This window comes from Nothobranchius furzeri, chromosome 2 (genome assembly GCF_043380555.1).
Source record: "Nothobranchius furzeri strain GRZ-AD chromosome 2, NfurGRZ-RIMD1, whole genome shotgun sequence".
Classification (NCBI taxonomy): Eukaryota; Metazoa; Chordata; class Actinopteri; order Cyprinodontiformes; family Nothobranchiidae; genus Nothobranchius; species Nothobranchius furzeri.
The window spans coordinates 9,624,623-9,647,539 of NC_091742.1; the positions used below are offsets into that span (position 1 = coordinate 9,624,623).

A 22,917-nucleotide genomic window follows, 5' to 3' on the forward strand; every position below is an offset into this window, starting at 1 on the left:
CCAGGATAATGCCAGTACCAGTTAAATTGAGGAGTTACACACTCTAGCTGCAGAGGGGATGAATGACCTATGGTGGCGCTCAGTTTTACATCTGGGATATCTCAGTCTGCCACTAAATGAGCTGCCCATGGTCTCCACAGTGGGTGGGAGAGGTTTTCCAAGATGGAGGTCATCTTCTCCAGCATCCTATCACAGATCTCAACTGAATCCAGTGGGCAACTTGGAACCGAGCTAGCGTTGTTAACTAGCTTATTCGGTCTTCCTGTCTCAGTCAGAGCTGCCTGCACCCCAACAGACCACAGCAGAGTGAGAAAAGGATTTTAGCAGATTCAATTCAAGTTTATTTATATAGCGCCAAATCACGACAAGAGTCATTTCAAGGCAATTCACATTGTAAACTTTCCAATACAGGTCAGATGGGAATTAACTCTGAAGGACCTCAGCCTCCTCAGGAGGTGGAGGTGGCTTTGGCCCTTCTTATACAGAACATCAGTGTTGGACCAGTTCATTTTGCTGTTGAGGTGAACACCCAGATACTTAAAGGTATCCACTACCTTAATGTCTGCTCCCTGGATGTTTACTGGTGAGTGTTTCTCTGGAAGTCAATTAAGCAAAAAAATACCTGAAGAAAATTTAAAAGGTATCTGCCCGCTGGCACAAGATAGTGGCCACGTGCAATAGAGGCCAAATAATATTTGGGTGACGTTGAGGTAAAAAACCTAAAATTATTATATTAGGGTGATGTTGGGGTGAAAAGCCCAAAATTATGATATTTGAGTGACATTTGGGTGAAAAACCTAAAAAAGATATTTAAATGAAAATTCTAAAAACCATAGCAACCATATATCTCTTTTTTGGGGTTTTCACCCGAACATCACTCTAATTTTTAAATGAAAATTCTAAAAACCATAGCAACCATTAAAGTATTTCAAGATAAAATGCTTTCTTTGATTTTAAAAATAAAGCCTTCTTCGATTTTCTAAATAGAATAACTTCTTTGATATAGTTTCAGCTTTTATACAGATACCGCTAAGTGGGATTATCTTTGCCTGTTTGAGAGTAATAATACAGATTGGATTAATTTTGACTGTTCTCCAGTGTGGGGGTTTGCTTTTCCTCACTCCTGATGCTCCATGCCTGGGAACTAACCTTTCCTTCCTCTACTGAGTCCTTATGGCCTCTGGTTTCTGCCAGGACACTGTGTCCTTGAAAAGGGGGGGATATGTAACATCCAGAAATGGTCAGTTTTCACCTGGATATTGACCTACATGCCACCAGTCATCTACAGACATAATTCCGTTCTCTAAAGTGGATTTTACATTCTATCTTCCAACTGATTCTGCAGTCCTTGTTGACATTTCAGGGGCAAACACAGCCTTCTTTTGATAAGACTGCAGGATTGCACACTCTCATGAGAGATGAACTTTTACAACTCATAAATTAAATAATCATTAAATAAACATATGGTGGAATGAGCAAATGTTATATGAATAATAATATTGATGTTTGAATAATCTGTGCCTAATTCAATGAAGTTGAAATGAATTTTAAAATTACAATGAAACACTTTGATGTTATGATCAGTAATGTTTGGTTTAACAAGTGAATCATTATCTACACTCATACACAATGTTCATTAGAGATTAATTAAAGTTAACGTCACTGCACATAAAGATTCTTTATCCACAGAACTAGAACATTCTCGTATCTGGAAAAGATTTGTGTTCTGAGGGTTGTTTGTTAACACCTCTTAACCTCTTTTGTCCTGATTGTCCATGTAATCAAATTATGGGAATATTAAAACAGAACCACTTGCAGAGTGATCCAGTTAGTTTTTGAGAAGAAATCCGGACTGGCCACCGGAGAAAACTCTCTAACCACCGCATCTCTTGACAAGCTGTCAAAACCGGCTACACGCTACAGCGACACAGAAACTTGCTCTTTCAGCTACTCAGAAACAGCTGTTCTAGACGCAAACTAGTTCCATGGTTCCAACCTCTTGTTTCTAGTTGCTTCTCTGAACTGGAGTAGTCGGTGCTGCGGTTAATCTACTGAACCTCGGTGCCTAGAGGTCATCTGACTTTCCTGATCTCCGGATCCGCGAAGAGGGTCTCCAAAAAGGGTGAGGTAGACACAGCATGATTGCGTCTGATGTGGTTTTGATGAGAACCAACTTTGTTGGTTTAATGCAGACCAAATTCTTTTCACACCCAGAACTCAGTTTCTCCTAGATACAAGGTTCTGATAAACACAGCATTCAATCATCATACATCACATTCCATCCACTTATATTCATCCATCACATTCGTCTTATTTAACTTATCTTGTTTTTAATTTGTTTAGAAAATAAATTTCTTACTTTTTATAAACCTGACTTTGTCTGAATTAATACGAAGTGTGTTTGATCACTGAAAAAGCAAAGAATCCAAGAATCTTCTGATTAAACATTTAAAGACCAATAAAGTTCATATCCTATATTTATATAGAGTATCACATCTTATTGGTCATAAGTAAAGGTAATATATCAAGCTTAAAAGCAACAATATTTACTCCTTCTACAGCGAGAATGGATGAATGATACTCTGTAGTGTAAAGCGCTTTGGAGTCCTTACTCTGACAAGTGCGGGTCATTTCATCATTTGTCATGTTTTAGTCACCAAGAGCTGTTTTTACCTTGTCAGCGTCTCGTTTTTGTTATGAGAAAAAGGGGCGTCAACAAAATAATTTAGTCATTGTCATTGTTGACGAAAACTCAACTCAATCTTTATTTCTAAAGTGCCTTTCAGGCACAGGGGTGACAACAAAGCGCTGTACAGACATATATCAGTGATTAATAAGACAAAGATTAAACAGAATAAAAAATAAGGTTAAAGATTAAAAACAGGAATGAAAACAAAAACAACATACAAATCACGATTAAAAAGAAACACAAGCAGACTAACACATCATCATGGTGTGACATGGTGTGACACATCATGGACGTTACAGCTGAGATGTGTTTATTAGTTAGTAATGCATTTGATCTTTTTCTGTATATTGCAGCTATGGTGATAAAATCAGGGGTGCCTCCAGAAAATTTGATAGGGGTGGCCAGATGGTGCCAAAGAAATATTTGGGGTGGCACACCAAATTGGTCCTTGTGGGTAATGTTGGGAGAGTTTAGTCTGTGGCGATGTATTGCATCGCTCCTTTATTAATTTTTATTTCTAAAAAAATATTGTGTATCCAAAACATTTAACTTACATTTTACAAACACAAACATTTCAGAAAAATACACTTCAGTTATTTAAAATGTTATTTTAAATTTTATTTTAAAATGTATTTTTTTTAGTTTAATTAATCTGTTGCTGTGTTCACAAAAACTATAGAGATAAAACTTTTTCAAAAAGGTGATTAGCAGAAACATATGTAGTTTTTTTATATTCTGATTACTCATTAATTGTATAATTGTTATTTAGTTTTTTTTACAATTAGCTCTTTAATAAACAAGATCAATTTATGGTTTGAGTGAACATTAATATGATTTATTAAAATTAGCTTTTCCAAGGGGGGCCAGCAATTTCCTTGGGGTGGCCATGGCCACCCCTGGCCACCCCTTGGGGGCGCCATTGGATAAAACATGTATAAAGATCTTCAGATACGAAAAGCAAGCCTTGTTTTTGCTTTAGTGATTGTTAGCTGTCTAGCTACATCTACGTGCTGTGAGGACAGCGTATTCACCACACCAGACAAAATTCTACTTCACAAATTGTGGCACATAAACTCTCAAAACCTTTACCTCAGATCTGTCATACTTTTACATTTTGAGAGGGAGGAGAATTAGCTGAAGATTTAGATGGTAAATGGTGAAGGGTGCAGCGCCTTCTTAGTGTTCTATAATCCCCCAAGGTGCTTCACAACACAATCAGTCATTCACCCATTCATACGCTGGTGATGATGAGCTACGATGTAGCCACAGCTGCCCCGGGGTGCACTGACAGAGGTGAGGTCTGCTGAACACTGGCACTGGCAAGGTGGGTTAAGTGTCTTGCTCAAGGACACAACAGCAGCATTGCTCTATTTGAAAATTATCTTGGTCACAGAAGGGAAAATGAATGTAGTTTACTGTGCATAAACTTGTAAACTTGGTCCATTTTTCCTTTCTAGTTCAATTTAAGCATAATTATTGACCTAATGGATTACCTAATGCCAGGGTATGATAAAATGAAGTTAGTTTGTTGGTGGATTTTTTAAATATTCAAATATGGTAGCATTAGCCTGCCTTTAAACCTTTGGGCCCTACGTCTTTTTTGAAAAAGTTTCTCAAAAATGACAATTGTAATTTAATGAGTATATTTCTGTAACCATAAGCTCTCTTATTTTTAAGGCAACTATTGTGGGATTTATTGAGATGTATAAATATTAGTATATGTGTCACTGATGATGTGTAAATCAACATGGAACATTGCAAAAAAAAGTTTTTTTTAAATTATTTGCCGCCTGGATACATTTTGATTTCAGAGTGAATACCACTTTGGAAAATGGGAGCAGTAGCTTCAAACCTCAATGAATTAATATTTTTCACATCTTCAAATTAACTGTACAAAGTCTGAGTATGATAAAATGAAGAACAACAATTTTACACTTCAGAGAGGTCTTTGGCACCATCTGTGCTATTTGACTTTTCTTTTGTATAAAATGTTTTAAATATTTTGTGACTAGATGAATGACCTGTTCTCCAGGTCATCCCCCTCGACACAGCCAACAAGGGCAGAGTCATCAAAGGACTTCTGGAAGCGACAGATAGACAAGAAAAGGCACAATTCAAAACTTATAACAGGTATCCATATGAAAGATTTGAAACTATTAATTCTTCAACCAGCTGTTTTATATGTGGGGCCCAGTTGTGTACTGCAATTAGACATTAACATTTCTTAATTTAATGTGGTCATATTTGAAATACAAATTTAGTTATTCAAAATGGTAGTCAATAACATACAAAAATATATCGCCTCTTGACATTGTGCCCCATTTATTTTAATTTTTTAACTGTAGGTCTACATTTTCAGAAAACTCTTTCAGTGAGATGTAAAATAACTTGGTTTTACTCAGTTTCGATCGTTTCTTAATTCTTATATGTACAGTCTCTTATTAATAAAAAAATCTATGCGTTTCTGAAAATATTTTTACCGGGAGAAGCGGAGACAAAATCAAACACCCTTTTTAACTGATGACACAGTTTAGGAGCGACGCTTCTGATTGGACAAGCAAACAGGAAGCCACGTTGGTCAAGAGAAAGTAGCTTTGTGTGGCAATGTTAACAGGTCGCGAAATTATTCTGCTAAATTTACTTGACTTTAATGAAAATTTTTGTTTGCACGTATAGCAAAGATGGCTTGCTTCTTTAGAAGAAAAATTGCTGCGAAGGTAATGAGGCTGTGCGTTAGCAGCAAGATGCTACTATTGCTAACATGCCCTGTCCTTTTAAACAGCATGGACAAGGAGTAAACAGGATAAAATGTTTGCTTTGTTTCATGTCCAGCTGGCACGGACGCTACAGCAGTCTGAGGATGTGTTCATACCAAGTTTAACTGCAGTTTCCCCTCTCAAGAAACAGTAAAGCATTTTATTTTACTCGTATCAACCTGCTTTAATCATGAATGCCAGCTTCCAGGTGTGTTAATAGTTTCTGATCTGTTCTCAGGCAGAGTGGGGCTGACTTAAGGTTGTCACTCAGCACGTTACGAGTCGAAGGGATTTTACCCTCCAGTGGAGACATTCAGCTGCAGACAGAAAACTTAGCTGCTCAGGTAAGATTCACCATGTAAACAAAACGAACACATTATATAAAAAGTGTGTGCAGCTAGTTGGAAAAACTATTGAAATCATTTACAGAATGTGGTGCTACCATGGTATACAAATATCTCTAAAAAAACGCAGGACACACATGAAATATCAACAAACGGGGATTAAACTCTTAAAGGTGATTTGAAAAATGATTTTTGTCAGAGTTTGAAACAAAAGTTAATAGAAGTCCACAAAAACTATTTTTTTACCACATTCAGATCAATTAAAGTTCACAAAACTCATGATAAAACACAAAGTATTGTACATCATCAAACATAGTTTCTAATGTGTTTTTCAGTTGAAGCAGGACAGTGTGGTGGAAGACATTTCCACTGGACATGCAGTCATTAACTTTAAAGTTAATCGTGGTCTTCTAGCAGAGGTTTGTGTTCACATTTGCCACAATCACAGCTGATAAAGTGTCATCTTCTGCTCTGTTCATAATAGGGAGCCTAAGTCTACTTCCGCACCATGGGTCTCGGAAGAACGAAAAATGAATGCAAGTCAACGGGGCAAAAAACGCTATTTTCTAACTCGTTTTGCCTTACGCCCTCGTAGATCGCACATATGTTGTACTTCAATTTAAATGAAAAGTAATGATGGGTGTTTCGACCACGCCAGTCACGTACTTTGAGATTTATCAGCTTGTAAAAGTTTGTAATTAGCACGACTACACACCAGAAATCGGCACGTCGCATATGTGACATCACCACATCATCTCCTCTCCCCTAGCGAAGCTGCTACTTATCAAATGACCTGATTTATGGTGATTCTTTCCTCCTGTGGGAAGTTTGCTGAACTTACAGCCGTTTTCCCTCAGTTTTCTATGTGTCTGGTTTGATGACGTCACTTTCGTGAAGCGCATTTGTAGTCCTGGACTTCTTTTCACACAAAACCTAAAATAGCATTTTCCCCTGTTCAAAAATGGTATCAAAATGTGTCTTTAAAATTCCCTAACATCATATGTGAAATCCATGTCACTAAACAAGCAGAATTAGAAAATAGCGTTTGTAGCCCCGTTGTCTTGCATTCATTTTTTCATTCTTCCGCGGACCCGTGGTGCACAAGGGACTTACCCCGGGTTTCCACGGGAGCCGTCAGCAGCACGTTACTGCAGCAGCACGTCTTGCTCGCGTAAGCTGCTGCTTGGCCCTTCCCACGAGACGCGAAGCAGCAGGGGAGCAGCTGTCACCGACAGAGCACGAAGTCACACGAGTGACTTTGTCAGTAAACACAACAACAAGCAGGAGAAAATTACAACATGGTTTGTGTTTTATGTTCTGTCCGTTTTATAATCGCCAATACGGACCTGAAAAACAAAGGAGACCGCTAGCTAGGCGATAACTTCTCACGGGGACGCACAGTTAGTAACCTTTTTTAAAAGTAAAGTAACCGGAAGGCAGTACGTTCTTTATTCTGAAAATCTTGGGAGCTTCTCTCCATTTCTGCGTCCGATTTCCTGTCTTTCCTTCTCCAAAAATGTCGAACTTGACCCGTTTCAGAGGCGTCGCGCGTAGAAAATAGAACCGGCGCGTAAAGGCCGCGACATGCTGCTCCTGAGACGCGGCCGACTCGCGCTGCTGACGGCTCCAGTGGAAAAGGTTCTGTTGACCACAGCGGTTCCTATCAGCAGCTATGACGTGCTGCTGCAGTAACGTGCTGCTGACGGCTCCTGTGGAAAGCCGGGGTTAGGCTCCCTATGTCTGTGCGTTTCCTGTTCCAGAAAGTTTTGGAACCCTTTGCGAAAGGAGACGATGACAATTTTGGGTTAAACAGTGAGCTTTTAAATTCTCTGCCGAGAGGGACGACGTTAGTGGAATATAGGTAAAGTTGATTGTTTGTGAGTTATCTACATATTAGTGCATTTATTGTCTTAAGAATGTTCCAATAGGCAACATTCATGTGTTTGTGTTATGCAGCTCTCCAAACATTGCAAAAAAGTTCCATGCTGGGCATCTGCGTTCCACAATAATTGGTGAGTTTAGGAGAAAATGCCACAGTGTGTTCACAGGTGTTGCAAACAAATTAAAGATGCTTTAATATAAATATATGAATTGTGGTTTGTAAACTTTACATTTTGCTCCAATCCTGTCTTCAGGTAACTTCATTGCCAACCTAAAACAATCTCTTGGAAACAATGTTATAAGAATGAACTACCTTGGAGACTGGGGAATGCAGTTTGGTGAGTTTGATGCCCAAAAGTTGTTGGACTTGCCCTCCTGGGGATAATTTATCTGACAAAATTGGTAATAATTGTTAAATTTTAGGTTTATTAGGAGCCGGGTTCAAACAGTTTGGATGTGTGGAAAAATTAAAAGACAATCCTTTACAGCATCTGTTTGAGGTGATAAAAAAAATCTGTTTTCATTCTATTGTGTGAAAATAATACAGCTGAATTAGTTCTTTATTGATTTTTGGTCGTTGGGATTTTGAAAGTATTTGAGGTTTTTCTTTGGTTGCAGGTTTATGTTAAAGTGAATAAAGAAGTAGAGCACAGTGAAGATATGAAGCAAGCTGCAAGAGATTTTTTTAGACAACTGGAGCAGCACGAGAGCCAGGCTGTGACGTTATGGCAACAGTTCAGAGAGCTGACAGTGAAGGAGTATCAGCAGGTTTACAAGGTGCATTCTGAAATGTAGACCCGTTGTTAAAACACGTTGTGCTGCAATCTGGGACAGCTCCGTGCTTTAAACAGATGTTTTTTTTTTTTTGTTTTTTTTTTAATCTTTGCAGCGGTTAGGAGTCCACTTTGACATTTACAGCGGGGAATCGTTTCACCAAGACCAGGCTCAGGAGGTCGTTCAGGAGCTGCAGAGGCGAGGCCTGTTGAAAGTCTCAGAGTATGTTAGATAACTGATGTGATAAAAAAAACACACACAGCTGTAACTTGCTCAAAAGTTAGGTTTTAGAATTCAAGTCACACTCTTAGTCTGTTTTTGTTCAATAGTTTGTGCACACTTTAGAGATTTAATTGTTTTTGTTTTGTAGTTGATTATAGCATTACGTTAAGGAATTGAGAGCACTACTTGATGATTCAAGTCATTCTTCAGATTTAATTAATATTTGTTGCAAAGTCTTATCTATCTTGTTGCAAAGTCTTATCTATCATCTATCCTTCCTTCCTTGCTATTGAAGTCAAGAATTTTGTCAAAGCCACCTAGTGGTCACTTAATTTATTACACACAAGATCACTCGCAAATCCTAGTTTTTCTTTTTTTTAACACCAATTAAATGGATACAATTGATAATTCAGGTACTAAATACCATCATCAGAAATTTTAAAATAATTAATGCAGCTGTCCTAGGGAACCAAAATATTCTTGTCGATCTTTCCCTGCAAACAGTCAAACTCACATGGGCGTGCAGATCACGTCTATATTGAGTCGGTCTAGACCACATGGGTTAGGCTAACCTCAAGGGATGCATTTGATTATAGTAAATTAAACCTGGAAACCTCAACTTGCTTTGGCTGTTGGATTATTGTTCGTCTTGTTTGTTGTTGACAGGAGGGGTACAAGAGTAGTTGATCTCTCCCCAGAAGGAGACATGACCAACGTTTGTACGTTACTCCGCAGTGACGGCACAACTCTCTACATCACCAGGTCAGCGCGCACTTAGTGCAAGTCTCACTTCTGGTTGAAAGCATTTGTGGCTTTAAATGGGTTTCTGTGTGACAGAGACATCGCTGCTGCCATCAGCCGGAGGGAAACGCACGGTTTTGATGAGATGATTTATGTGGTAAGAACAGCAGCTAAATCTGTTCCAAACCTACAGAAAACATGAGTAAGAGAATTAAAGTCAACTAGTTTATCAGCATATTTCCAAGGTAAATTAAATGAGTTGGAGCTTGTCATTTAATTCTGTTGCCACATTTTGGATTATTACTGGAAAAAGGTCAGATTAAAATGTTTTTTTTTCCCCCAGACTGACAAAAGCCAAGAAAATCACTTCAGCCAGTTGTTCCAGATCCTCGTCACTATGGGACACTCTTGGGCTGAAAGGTAGCACTCATTTGTTTTTTGGACTTGTGTGTTTTAGTAACTTCTAGGGCTGGGTTAAAATCAATATATTGAGGATTTCACCTCAGTAACGATAAACGACGAGAACTACAGGTATGCGCAGAAACAAGTCGTCCACTAGATGGGGCTGTCACATTTTATTACGTTGAGTCACATTTTTACGTGACTCATGGTGGTGGTTCAGCTTCTTAAAGGGACAAATGTTGCCAACCTACACACATTTTTTCATTTTTGTATCATCAAATTTGTTGACATGGGAAAAATTCTCGATAAGTCAGAAATTTTGATAACGAGAAATTTTTGATTTATTGCCCAGCCCTAGTATGTTGTTTGCCTGTTGACCTTAAAGGTAATAATTTCAACATGTGAAGGTCTGTTTTACGAATTAAATTGTGTCCAAGTTAGTTTTCATTTATTCAGTGAAGTAACTTTTTGTTTACTTTCATGGTTTCTGTTACAATCCTTTGCAGCCTAGTGTCTAACTCTTTAAAGCCTGAGATATGAGACGATTAAAATTAGTCTTTTGAGATTTTAAAACATAGTTAAAGGTGTGGTTCACTGAAAAACCATTTTTAATGATTATTTCTGATTATAACTGGTCAGTTTTTCACGCAGGCTGAACGGTGAAACTCTTGATTAGAAAATCCTGACAGATCTGCTTCACACTGTCACTTAACATTCATGGACTCACCCATCTTGACTCACAACGGGAAAGGTTGTTGTTGGTTTAGCGTCCAGGAAACGGCAGAAGCTAACTGTTAGCATTAGCAACTTCATCACACAGCAGAACTCCTCCAGGCTTGTAGATAAAAACATCCGCGTCGCAAATCAGTGATAGTTGCGTTGCGGTTATCCAATCTGAGGTAAGATGTCCAAATAACAGGAAATAAGATTTCGAATCCGGCCGTGTTGTGCCATCCCCTACTGAAGCAGATGCTTCTGGGCTTTTTTTGCCCCGTGTACGGCTTGCAAGGCATTTATTCCTACCGGAGATCATTGCAAATGTATTGATTAAACAAGTGTTCCACACCTTTAAGTTAAATGCTTTATTTCCTTCAATAACAAAATTCTGCCCATAAATTATTTTATCATTACTGTTTATATATTTTAGAAACAAGGTTTTGTCAGTGGTATGATGGAAGCTGAGCCTTTAAGCTGTCTTTTTCTGGTAGTTTACTGTAACCAAACATAATTTATATTCGCAGGTGTCAGCACGTGTCCTTTGGTCTGGTGCAGGGCATGAAGACTAGAACCGGTGACGTGGTGTTTCTGGAGGACGTGCTGGATGAAGCTCGGGCTAGGATGCTCCACAACATGAACCAAACCAGCAGTAACGTCTGACATTCATTCACCTTTTAGCTTCAGGGCCAAACCTCTACTGTCCCAGTACTAAATATTTACCTGAGCACCATCTATTTTTCAGGCAAACTGTGTGTGCTGGGTAAGTGTGGCGACAGCTGTGCTCCAGATCTCTACATGTTTTGATTGGCCTGAAAAAGACGCAAAACTATAGCCTAGTGAACTAGACCAAATTCTTGCTTGGCAAAGAATGAAATAAATAATACATTTATTTAGTTTGGCTTGCCAGGCTAGCAAAACTATACACAAATACTCCAATTTAATGCAGGAATAAACGGAACGTTTTTGTCTAGGCTGACTTTACAGTATTAATTTCACCTTATTGCATCGGAAAGCAAACATACACGGTGCTGATGTCCTGTTAACTTGTTTTGAGCCATTTAAATCTGACTTCCTTGAACTAAAGCAGTTAGGTTTATTCTGGGAGTGGCACATTGGGAATTCCTTTATTGAAATTCCTGTGGTTTCCACAGCGGTGCAAACCAATGTGAGGATTTCAGAATGTCGACACCAATACCATCCATCACATACTCTTCATAATGAATCTAGTAAATGTTAAAATACTGAGAATGACAGAAGTCACACCGTGTTTCTACAGCTTCAAAGGAACTGGAAAACCCAGAGGACACAGCAGAGAGGGTAGGAATCAGCGCGCTAATAGTCCAGGTGAGTCCTTGCAGCTAAATATCGGATCGAACCGAACCACTACACGTGATGATGGATGAAATGAGTTTGTTTCAGGACTTTAAAGGTCCCCTGCAGGGAGATTATAAGTTTGACTGGGACCGGATGCTGCAGGCCCGGGGCGACACTGGCGTCTTCCTACAATACACACACGCTCGACTCTGCAGGTCAGCATCACTCATAACTTAACCCAACAGGATGTACAACACGTGTGTTATGATGTCAACTTTAATGTCACGGTAGTTTGATAAGGAGGAATGAAGGTGCGGAGACTGGAACGTTCAACCCTTCCCTTCTACAGGAGCAGACCAGCATCAACATTCTGCAGCAACTTCTCCGGTAAGGACACGACTCAAAGCCACAATCTAAGTTTTCATATGAATAGTTACTTAACCATCCCCATTTGTTTGTAGTTATGATGAAATTCTGCATCAGTCTTCCAAAGATCTGCAGCCCAGACACCTTGTCACGTTCCTACTGAAACTCTGGTGAGAAGCAGGATGTTAGACTAGAGGGTTTGGTCTCACGCAGCTCATGTTTAAAGTTTGTCTGGATGTTGAGATAACAGTGTTTGTTTTGTGGTGTCTTACAGCCACTTTGTTGCTTCAGCTCACACAGAGCTCCCAGTGGCCGGAAGTCCTCAAGATGTTGCGCAGGTAGTCACGTCACCCTCATGCACATTCCTGTTAAAGGCTTTAAACTGCACAGCCAATCAAAATCATTTTATTATGAATCAACAGGCAAGGTTACGACTGTTCAGAGCGGCCCGCTCAGTCCTGGCCAACGGGATGAAGATTCTGGGCATCACCCCGGTTCCTAAAATGTAAACTTATAATCGTAAACAGTGGCAAATGTGAACACAAACCTCTGCTCGAACAAGACACAACTTTTTTTTTTTGGATTAAACTGATTTTTTTCCTAACGTTGTTGGCATTTTTCAGAGAGAAATAAAAAAAAAACCCGACCAGAGCGGAGGCAGTGACCAACGCATGCCGTTTTCAGCTCTGTCTTGTCAAAAGCACCACGTACGTTACGAAAAAGTAACTTTAAATATTCAACCGAAAAAGAGGCGAGCTGAAGAAAACCTAAGGAGTACCGAAGAAATGTGAGCAACAGTGAAGCAAACAGATCCGTTACTGTGTGTGCGTGGGGCGGATCAGTTTTGTGTCTAGGGAGGGGCGGGCACTCCATGTGACTGGCCAATCACAGATTGTGAAGGCAGACAGTTACCTAATGAGGATTTTTCCTCAGCACGATTAGATATTTACGAGTTTTACTCGTTTCATGCTCTTATTCGTCAAAAATGCTTTATCCACGGCTCATCCCTAGCTGTAACCACCCTGCCTTGCCTCCTCCTCCTTGCTGCCTGCCAGCTGCGATCACAAGCAACAGCCGAGTAGTTCCTGCTGCTTTGTTGGGAAAAGCCCCCCCCCCCCAAAAAAAAAATCTGGGATTTCAGCCGTGGCGGGCCACCACGGCTACGCCTATGTAAGGGAAACACTGGTAAATACTGTTTGGAGCTCATAAGTACTTTATACACAGCCTTGTATTTTCTAAATAAAACAGTCTTAAGTGTAAAATCAAAGTTAAACATGCGTTTTCTATCCGGCATGTTTGATTTAGTAAAATAACATTGAAATCACAAAACGGCATGTGGTAAAAATAAAGTTGTGTTCATGCCAGACACGTTGGATGGATACTTGTAAAAACTTCAGATACTTTTCCTTCACTGAAAGACCTGCAAAATTACCTTAAATTACCTCATAATTTACTGTGTTGTTTCACATCCCCATCGTCTTATCTTACACTAGTGGGACGGGGGAAGGATCGAACAGGAAGTTGGCCCAACTTAGTGCTTCCCTGGAAAACATGTCTGTATTCTGCTCCCGTTCATGGAGTCCTGCAGCTTTTCCAAAAGCACGAGACCTGCTCCCACTGCTCGACTCGTTTTTCCCACGAGTTTATGATTCACACGTTGATCAACTTCTGTCTGGATTCTGCATCTGTGTCTCTGTCCTGCCGGCTCAGTCTGGATGTGTCTTGCTTTGGAAGTCCGTACAGATAAATGGAAACGCAGACGAGGATTGCACCAGAAGCAAATGTGATTGCTGAACAAAAGAAGGTTGGAGAGAGAATATTTTTACCTCTGAAAATAGAAACTGCACTCTGTTTTCTGACTTTGTAGGAAATTTAAGTGAACAAGACATGACCTCAGCTGCAGGGAAAAAAAAACTTACTTATCTGGAGTCCAAATAATACGACGGAAGCGACTGTTGAAAGCACAATAGCTGCTGCTGCAGAGAAGCCCTTCATGATGTTGTCGGTGTACTTCACCACCACCGACGTGTAAAGACCACCAACACTGGCCAGAACTGAAAGTACAGAAAGCCCGATTAGTCAAAATGTGACTAAACACTAGAAAACTCCGGTTTTGTCCTACTTACAGACTATGAAACACACCCATGGAGTATAACCATAGAAGAAGCCCTTCTCCTGGATTTTGTCCCCATCATTCATGTAAACGCCAAGCAGAGTGACCACAATGCCAGACAGGTACATCTGGATGTTCCTCACCCACAGAGATGTATCCGAGCTCTTCAACACCTTCTCGAAGTACACGCCTCATTAAAAAAAGACAAAACTATTTCAACTCATTCACTGTCATTGAAGACAAAAGTCGTCATTTTAAATCCAACCGTTCACTGCCTGTTTTTACTGTGTGGGCGTTCGAACGAGTCCCAGCACGTCACACGTCACATGATCAGGAAGCAGAAAATCCATGCGTTAAGAGATCGTTTTGGGCTGCTGCTGTAAAAAAAAAAAGTGAGGCGCGAACCGGAAAGCTTCTGCCGATCACAATTTGACAACAGATTATGAAAGAATGGATAACGCTCGAAACGCGTGGATTCTTCCTGATGTAAGAGGTGAGTCTACTCTTCGTTTTGGCGTCGACATCCTAGCGCGCAACGTTCTGTGACTCTTGTAAAAACACTGGCAGCGAAGGACTTTTCTGATCAGGAAACGGCTGGGGGTTAACAAGTTAAACACTAACAGCCTGAGAATCTGGTTTTATCTTAACCAAGGTTTCCTTTTCAACACTGGACGGAGAATTACCTGCAAATCCCGAACAGAGGACAGCAACAGCAATGGCAACGAATCCGGCTACAGGATTCTGCTCAACCTGGGGAAAAAGGGACAAATGAGCTGCTGAATGAACAGAAACCGGAGAAACTTAAAGGACCCCTCTTGTACCTGGACTTTAGTGACCTCTGCAGGCTTCCACTGGACGAGTGCAACTCCACCACAGAGCATGAAGACTGAGAACCACTGCAGACGGTTGAGAGTGCGGTGCAGCATGAGCACTGTGCACAGGGCCGTGCACGGGATCTTCAGCTGATAGGTCACCTAAACGAGTAGTTTACGTTAAAGCTGCAAAAGTGGATCAAATTGCAGCTTTCGACCAATTTGTTTATGAGTTTGACATGCAATACAAGATTTTTTAATTTTAAAACTTTCTTGTTCAGAACGCCAATCATACCTGATAAACTGCAGCATCAAGGTTACTCAGAGCCACAAAGGCCATGTTGTTTTGTACTGCATACACTACAGAGGGCACGCTCAGCTTCAGCAGCTCTTTAGGACTGGAGAAGATGTGTTCCACTATCGTGTTCTTTAGCCTGACCACGCTACCCGATTCTCTGGAGACAGAAAAGGGCAACGTCAAGAAACTGAGTTACATAATTGGTCCCCACATAAGTCATGTCATTATTGCTCATGAAACAAATTTGTACGTAGCAAAGACAAACACAGCGAACCAGTTCGGCTGCTCTCCAACCTTTACTGTTCAAAGACAAATATGTGCTGAAACGGTCAACATAAATGAATAAAACATACTCAAGAATTTTTTTAATCAATTCACTTTTCTCATTTTAATTATTGCTTCTGACTGAATATAAACAATTATTTTTTACTTAATTCTGATCAAAAACACAAATGAAGTCTGAAAGCTAGAATATAAAAAATACATTCTGGATATAAGATTATTGTAAGTAACTGAATTTATTTAGTTAAAAAAACAATCTGGAGTAAGGTAAAAAATAATCTCTAGGAAGATTTTGCTGGCACGGTTTGAGTAACGTGACTGACAGTCTGAGTTCATCCTAAAAATTTCTCACCCTGCGTGACTGACATGTTTGCATACTTCCACATACCTGTAAGAAAGAAACCATCACCTTGAGAGCTTGTTTCTCAGGTTCTGTGGAAGCTTATTTTTAATCTCGCCAATTAAATTTGTGCGATGGAGAAGGGAAACAGCTAAAACATACATGACAGTTTGTCTTGAGATCCAGTGTTAGAAAATATTTGGCACCACTCTGCAGACCAAAAACCACACCTAACATATTTGTTGAGTGGGTAGGTGCCTTATAGTGGGCGCTCTTTACCTGCTTAACGGCTGTTAGCTGTAATGCTAGCAGTTAGCATTTTCAGTTTGCCGATCCATCAATAAATAGCAAAAGAAAAAAGAAAATGTTTGCTTTTCTGTTGGCATCATGGTGGAGAAGCAAAAGTAAAGCCTGCCACACACGAGAGCAAACGGCCTTGAATGACGTTTGCTCAGCAGATTCCTGCTGTGTGTGCCTGATTTTCACTGAGTTTTCTGCCTCAAGACGCTGAGGTGAATATCTGACTGGTTTACGTTTACATGCGCCAAATTTCCCCCATCTGATTCAAATCTTGGTTGATCATATCCGCACGTCTTTCCTCTCACATTTATTTTCTTATTCTCTAGCTTTGTCCGTTAACTTACGTTTTTTTCCCCGTTATGGTTGGGGATGCATGTTCTCCATAATGTCTTTTAAAGAGCAAGTCACCCCCAAATCAACTTTTTTTCTGATAAACTATAAATGTGTGTAATCGTGCTGCAGACAAGTGTAGTCAATAGTTTTGCACTTTAGTGCATTTTAGTTAAAATTTCTGCCTAAAACTATCAGTGTTGTGCCATTGTCAGGTAAAAACTCTGCACTGCATTTGAATTTAAATCTGTCATCGCTATTGGCTAAGAGGTACCCTAGAATGTTAGCTGGTACAATATGATGTCACAATGTCGTTGTGAGCCTGTGTGTGTGTGTGTATTTGTTAGTGGCTCCACCCTTTCGGTCTGGGCAGAAACGGTATCTATCTATCTATCTATCTATCTATCTATCTATCTATCTACCTATCTATCTATCTACCTATCTATCTCAGAAGGAATACACAAAAGATATCCGCTGAATCATGCTTTTTGAACCGTCATGGTTTCCGTAGTCTCCCTGTGCACAAATAGAACGTGCTAGTAATGTGTGTGAACGAGCTAACGTTAAGCAGGGTTGTCTTTTTGCCGCCTGCGTGGAGCAAAGCAGCGCTTTTGACGTGAGAACAGAGCTGTAGGGGGAAACAGTATTTGAAGGAGGAGCGCGATTTGATGGTACACGTCTGGCATCAAATACAAAGCGCTGTTTGTATGCATATTCTGGAGGCCACGGTTAAAAACACTTTTCTTACACTGAGCTAAATAATTACACTGACAATTCTTTGTCGACAAATTAGCAGTCAGACGCAAACAGGAGTGTCACGACACACTGACCTTTTGCTGATCTCCGTTCAGTTTGCTGCACCACGTTCTGCCAGGTTCAGCGCTTTGATGCAAGGCTTATTGTGTTCCAAGAATTAAATAACTAAGAATGAATGGCTCCAAAGCTGGCTCTTTGCTAACTGATTAGTGTTTGAGCACGTGTTTGGTCATTTGACGAGCTCATTTCTTCTTCTGCAGTTGCCCAGTAAACAAATTATGATAGCGGCACTCTTGCGCCCTCTAGTGGCACAAATATATAACACCAAGTGCAGCAGAAGGACCTGAAGCAAAGGTGGAAAAACCTATTTTACCCGGTTATAACGTTTATGGCAATTAACCTGTAAACTATGTACATCCCTAGTTATGGACCTTCTCTGCATTTTTACCTGCATGCTTTTGTTTTCACTGATAGCTTTAACTAAGCTACAGCCTCAGCAGTATGCAACGCTACTGCTCCTCCGCCACAGGAGAGGAAAGCAGGATAACTTCTGTTTATCTCCTGTCGTGTTTTCGACTTGTCTTGAGCGGCTGCAACGGCAGAAAGATATCGCGCCGAAGTTTCACACATGAGCAGTGGGCATTGTTTTACTCCAAGAATCCGAATGAGTGTACATAGATGTCAATCGGAATGATGATCGGACAAAACTACATCCCTCAATCAAAAAAGTTTCATTCAAAAAAGAATTTCACTCCGATCGGGCCGTAGCAGATCTGAATATTCTCATTGACATGTTTACATGAAGAATTTTTGATCTCATTCCGATTACTTGTGCCCATGTAAACGTACCTAGTGTTACTTTAACACCTGGGCTTTCTAGAAAGTCACATTTGTGAGGTGGAGCAAACACAAACTTTCTTTATAAAATCACATCCGCTTCCTGTATCAAAAGAGGTTGCCTTAACTTAAATGATTACAATTTCATCAGTGTACACTGATGTCAGCCCTTTGAAAAACTTTTATTCAATGTAACTTATAAAATCAACCCCAAGCCTTGGTATATTCATCATGCTTGGGTAAGCAGAGATTTCACTGAAGCACAAACTATTTGAGAGCTATTAGGTGAGAACTAGAAAGCCGAACTAGAAGGTCACCTTTTGAGGACTGTGAATTATACTCAAACGCCTTCATGTACTCCAAACAACACATGAACAGGATCCTGAAATTAAACTGTCAAAACACACAAATCAAATTGTGGGCGGATTCCTTTACCCATGGCATGGAAAGACGATTACAAAAGTTATTTACAATTAAAGCAATATCGTTTTGAGATCAAACAAATCCTAATCCTATAATAACGTTATGTGGTATGGTATCTACTCTGTCACAGGGGACAAATGTATTTTATATTAGTGTTTTGCATAAATTCACGTTGACTTATGCCGTGACCGTGCTGTTTAATCACATAAATTTAATTAAATCGTCCATTAAATGTGATTAACTTACTTTGCTAGCATCCCCAGGCTTATTACCAGTTTAACGACCTCTGCGAGGCACACTGCGGTGGTTGAAAAGTACAGGTCTCCTGATGAAATGGTCCGTGTGTACCGTAACGCCACCGTGTACGTAGCAGCCACCAGTGTCATCACAGTCAGGCAGTACAGTTTAAAGACCAAACTCACGTTTTCTGAGGAAATACGAAGAAAATGTACATAATTACACCCAGCTATTTCCCATTAAAACGTTTACCTGTCAGTCGAAAGAATGTGTTTTATGACAAGTTCAAAGAAAGTCATGAATTATTCCCATATTTAATCAATTATAGCATTACTAAACGTTCACTGTTGTTATTTCTGCTCTAAACCCGCTGCGAGAGCTAGCATTAGCCAGTGGCGCTAGCATGTGTTCACCAGAAAAATAAAGAAAAGAGGCTCACCGCCACCCATCTTTGCTCTCTTCGGTGTCTGTCTTAAACAATGGAGTGAACTACCCTGCTGCTGTTACATGACGTTTATTCCAGAACACATGTACGGACTCAAGAGGACAGCTGCTAAACCAGCCGCTCAACAAAGTGGTCAATCTCCTTTCCTCATCGTCCTAAATACCCAGAATACACCGCGAGTTCAAATGGTGCGTTCACGTTCCTGACCAGGATGTCCCGAAGGGGAAGGAAAAGTCTTACAAGTTTCAAAAAGGGTTAAAAAGATTTTTTTTAAACAGGTTTTCAAAGATTTTCATTCATTTTTATGATATATTGTTTCTGGAAATGCTGAGATAGTGGTCTACAAAGACAGTTAAAAATACTGGAGAAGTAGTTTTATAAAACCTTGAGAAAGTTTCACACACGTCGGCTGTAACTTCTTGTGAAATGAGGCATAACATTTGTGAGCAGAAATACAGAAGGGAAAACATAACTTATAATATATATATATACATACATTTTTTAATGTTCCCAAAAACGTTATGAAACTAGTGTTATGAATTTTTTAAAGTATCAAAAAAGTTAAAAAAAAAAATATATATCATACTACAGTATGTGTCATGATAACTAAAATATATCAGGATTAAAAAACACAATTTTCTACCTTCGTTTGTTTATTTATTTTAAAACTAGTTATTACTAGTGATGGCGCACTTGTCTCTGCCCAGACTAGTTCAGCCGCGGCATTGGATACTTCCTTCTCCAGCAGCACTGCACCTGCAGCTCCGGTGTCCCTGGCTGCTGTCCGGATGGATGGAAAATTACTCTGGCCAGCTCACGCTTTCTCTACTCCGCTGAGCAGCGATACGCCGCTATTGATGGGGAGGCCTTGGCTGTAGCATGGGGTCTGGAGCAGACCAAATACTTCAGGCAGGGGTGCGACAACTTGGTCGTGGTCACCGACCATAAGCCCCTGGTGAAGATCCTTGGGGACCGGACATTGGATGAGATAACTAACTCTCGCCTGTTCAGTATCAAACAGCGCACACTCCCATGGCGCTTTGATATTGTGCACTTGCCTGGCAAGAGCAACTGTGCTGCTGACGCAGCCTCCAGGTATCCCTCGCCCTCTGGCTCTGATGAGGGCCGCTGCATGGGCGCATGGAACATGACCCATAGCGAGAAGTCGGTGCATATGGTGTCCATTTGCAGCGACACACTGGAGTCTGCTACCATTTCATGGCCACTCCTTGCACAGGAGACGGCCGCGGACGCATGCCTCTCCCACCTCCTGCACCTTATTGAAGATGGGGGCAGCATTGACCCAAAGCACCCGGCGCTAGCTGACCTGTCTAAGGTCGGTGTATGCGCAAGATGGGGTCCTGCTGTACTGTGACCGCGTCGTTGTCCCCACATCCCCTCGTTGTGCGGTACTTCAGCACCTCCACGCCGCCCATCAGGGCAAGTCGGCGATGGGCCTGCTCCATCGTTTACTGGCCTGGTATGTCTAACGACATCCAGTTGACCAGGGAGCAATGCGCAGACTGTAACTGCAATGCCCCCTCACAGGCGGCCACACCTCCCATGCCGGCATCACCGCCATCCACACCATTTGAGGAGATGTTCGCAGACTTCTTCGACTACAGGGGTCACCAGTACCTGGTTGTTGGCAATCGCCTCTCCAGCTGGGTGGAAGTCATGAGCCCTCCCGCAGGCACCAATCTCGGGAGCTCCATTGGGCTTATCTGTCACTTGAGGGCTTTCTTCACCACGTTTGGTGTGCCAGAGGAGTTGTCAAGTGACGAGGCCCGGAGTTCTCGGCAGGGCGCACAGCGGACTTCCTCCGCTTATGGCAGGTCAAGCACCGCATGTCCTCGGTTGGGTTCCCCCAGTCTAATGGAAGGGTGGAGGTGGCTGTCAAGACGGCGAAGCGCCTACTAGTCTCAAACACTGGCCCGACCGGGAGCCTCGACCATGACCGCTTTCTGTGTGCGATGTTGCAATTGTGTAATACGCCCGACCCCAACTGCGACCTGTCGCCCGCGCAAATCATCTTTGGTCGCCCCCTCAGGGACTCGCTGTCATTTGTTAATAGGCTGGAGAAGTTCTCCAACCCTCACATCTGTCCGCTTTGGCGTCAGGCATGGGCGGCGAAGGCAGGGGCCCTCCGGACTCGGATGGTCCGTACCACTGAGTCTCTGAGAGAACATGTACGACCACTCCGCCCTCTCGTAGTCAGGGAGGCAGTGTTCCTCCAGAACCTAGTTGGCTGTAGCCCGCGGGCATGGGACAGATCTGGGGTGGTAGTAGAGTCACTAGGACACGACCAATACCACGTCAGGGTTGATGGTCTGGCCGCTTCACCCTGTGCAATTGGCGCTTTCTCCGCGCCTTCACCCCGGCCACCCCTCGCACTCACCCAGAGAACGCTGCGCCCCTGCCTGCGTCCAACGACGAGACACACAACTTAGGTCTGGCCAACCCGGGGTCAGCTGGACCCCTGCCAGTTCAGTCACACACACCACCTGAGCCCCAAGGCACAAACCCTGGAACCGCCCAGCCGGTACCTTGTCGCGACTTCATGTCGGCCGAGAATCCTCCAGACGTAGCCAATGTGGACGCTGCCCCAGCGGCGCAGACCCCGGAACAGTGCCCATCACCTCCCTCCTTCCAGCCAGCGGGCTCCGGTCGAGTAAGGCGGCCACCCAAGCGTTATGTACCTGAAACTGGCCAGTGGGTTAGGTCATAAGTCCACTGCGTCGGTGTGTCACACGGCTTCCTGGACTGGGGGGATGCAGCGGTCACCACTGGCCACTAGGCATTTGTTTACCTATTTTATCGCATTGCTTAGCTTTGGCCTTCAGCCCATGCTACTGCTTCACGCTGCCGTTAGCTTTTGCTCACTCAGCTTTGTATGTCGCCGCAGGGCTCCTTCATCCTTGTCAATAAAGCCATTAGACATCGAGGAGTGTATTTCTTCAATTTTATCTTTATTTCTTTATGTGTTTTACTTTCAAACTCTTGACACTCTTCTAGAACATGGTCTCCTTTACATAACAAGCAATACATGTGCTCTTTGTTAATTTTCATTTTCTTGTCCTCGTCATTTTCCTTTTCAGCTGCTGTCACAGAAGTTGCAAAAGAACTTTCCTTAGATCTTGAATAAGCTTGCAACTTCGGTTTCCTTGTGCCTTTGTTCATTGTGTGCACATCTTTGATGTCCCCAAAAACTGGATCCGATGCAATCTTTACTTGCTTTTCAAGAAAATCAATCATGTCCTTGAATTTAGCTTGTTGATTATGTTTCTCAAAAAAGTCACAGACAAATGTTCTCCACTTACAAGTCGATAGGGCAACTTTTTTACTATGGCGAGCATGTTGGCTGGCATATCAAGCTCCTTAATATAGTTCAGATCCTCCATAGCATTACAACAACCTCTAAGAAATATTGTGTATGCTTGAAGAGCCCTTGTGTCTTCCGGTTTAACTGACACCCAAGAAAGAGCATTGTTCATATAAGCTGTAGCAAGTTTGTGTTCGTTTCCAACATGCTGCTGTA

General features: G+C 41.5%; 2 protein-coding genes across 2 annotated transcripts; one reads left to right on the plus strand and one right to left on the minus strand.

Moving 5' to 3' along the window:
• The first annotated feature begins 5,237 nt into the window (after nt 1–5,237).
• rars2 (arginyl-tRNA synthetase 2, mitochondrial) lies at nt 5,238–12,810 on the plus strand. Its single transcript, XM_015947535.3, has 20 exons — nt 5,238–5,406; nt 5,522–5,595; nt 5,684–5,789; nt 6,125–6,208; nt 7,550–7,650; nt 7,746–7,801; nt 7,925–8,008; nt 8,094–8,170; nt 8,289–8,447; nt 8,560–8,666; nt 9,333–9,428; nt 9,504–9,564; nt 9,751–9,827; nt 11,051–11,175; nt 11,803–11,870; nt 11,946–12,055; nt 12,132–12,227; nt 12,302–12,376; nt 12,481–12,544; nt 12,629–12,810. Exons 1-20 carry the CDS (start codon nt 5,371–5,373, stop codon nt 12,713–12,715), a joined length of 1,743 nt encoding a protein of 580 aa, XP_015803021.3. The 5' UTR covers nt 5,238–5,370; the 3' UTR covers nt 12,716–12,810.
• Nucleotides 12,811–13,396: 586 nt separating this feature from the next.
• slc35a1 (solute carrier family 35 member A1) lies at nt 13,397–19,539 on the minus strand. The gene is made up of 8 exons (XM_015947538.3): nt 19,374–19,539; nt 18,944–19,124; nt 15,427–15,586; nt 15,141–15,293; nt 15,003–15,069; nt 14,333–14,509; nt 14,126–14,260; nt 13,397–13,996 (listed from the first exon to the last, which is right to left on the minus strand). The coding sequence occupies exons 1-8, from the start codon at nt 19,381–19,383 to the stop codon at nt 13,857–13,859; spliced, it is 1,023 nt and encodes a 340-aa protein (XP_015803024.3). The 5' UTR covers nt 19,384–19,539; the 3' UTR covers nt 13,397–13,856.
• Between the last annotated feature and the right edge of the window lie 3,378 nt (nt 19,540–22,917).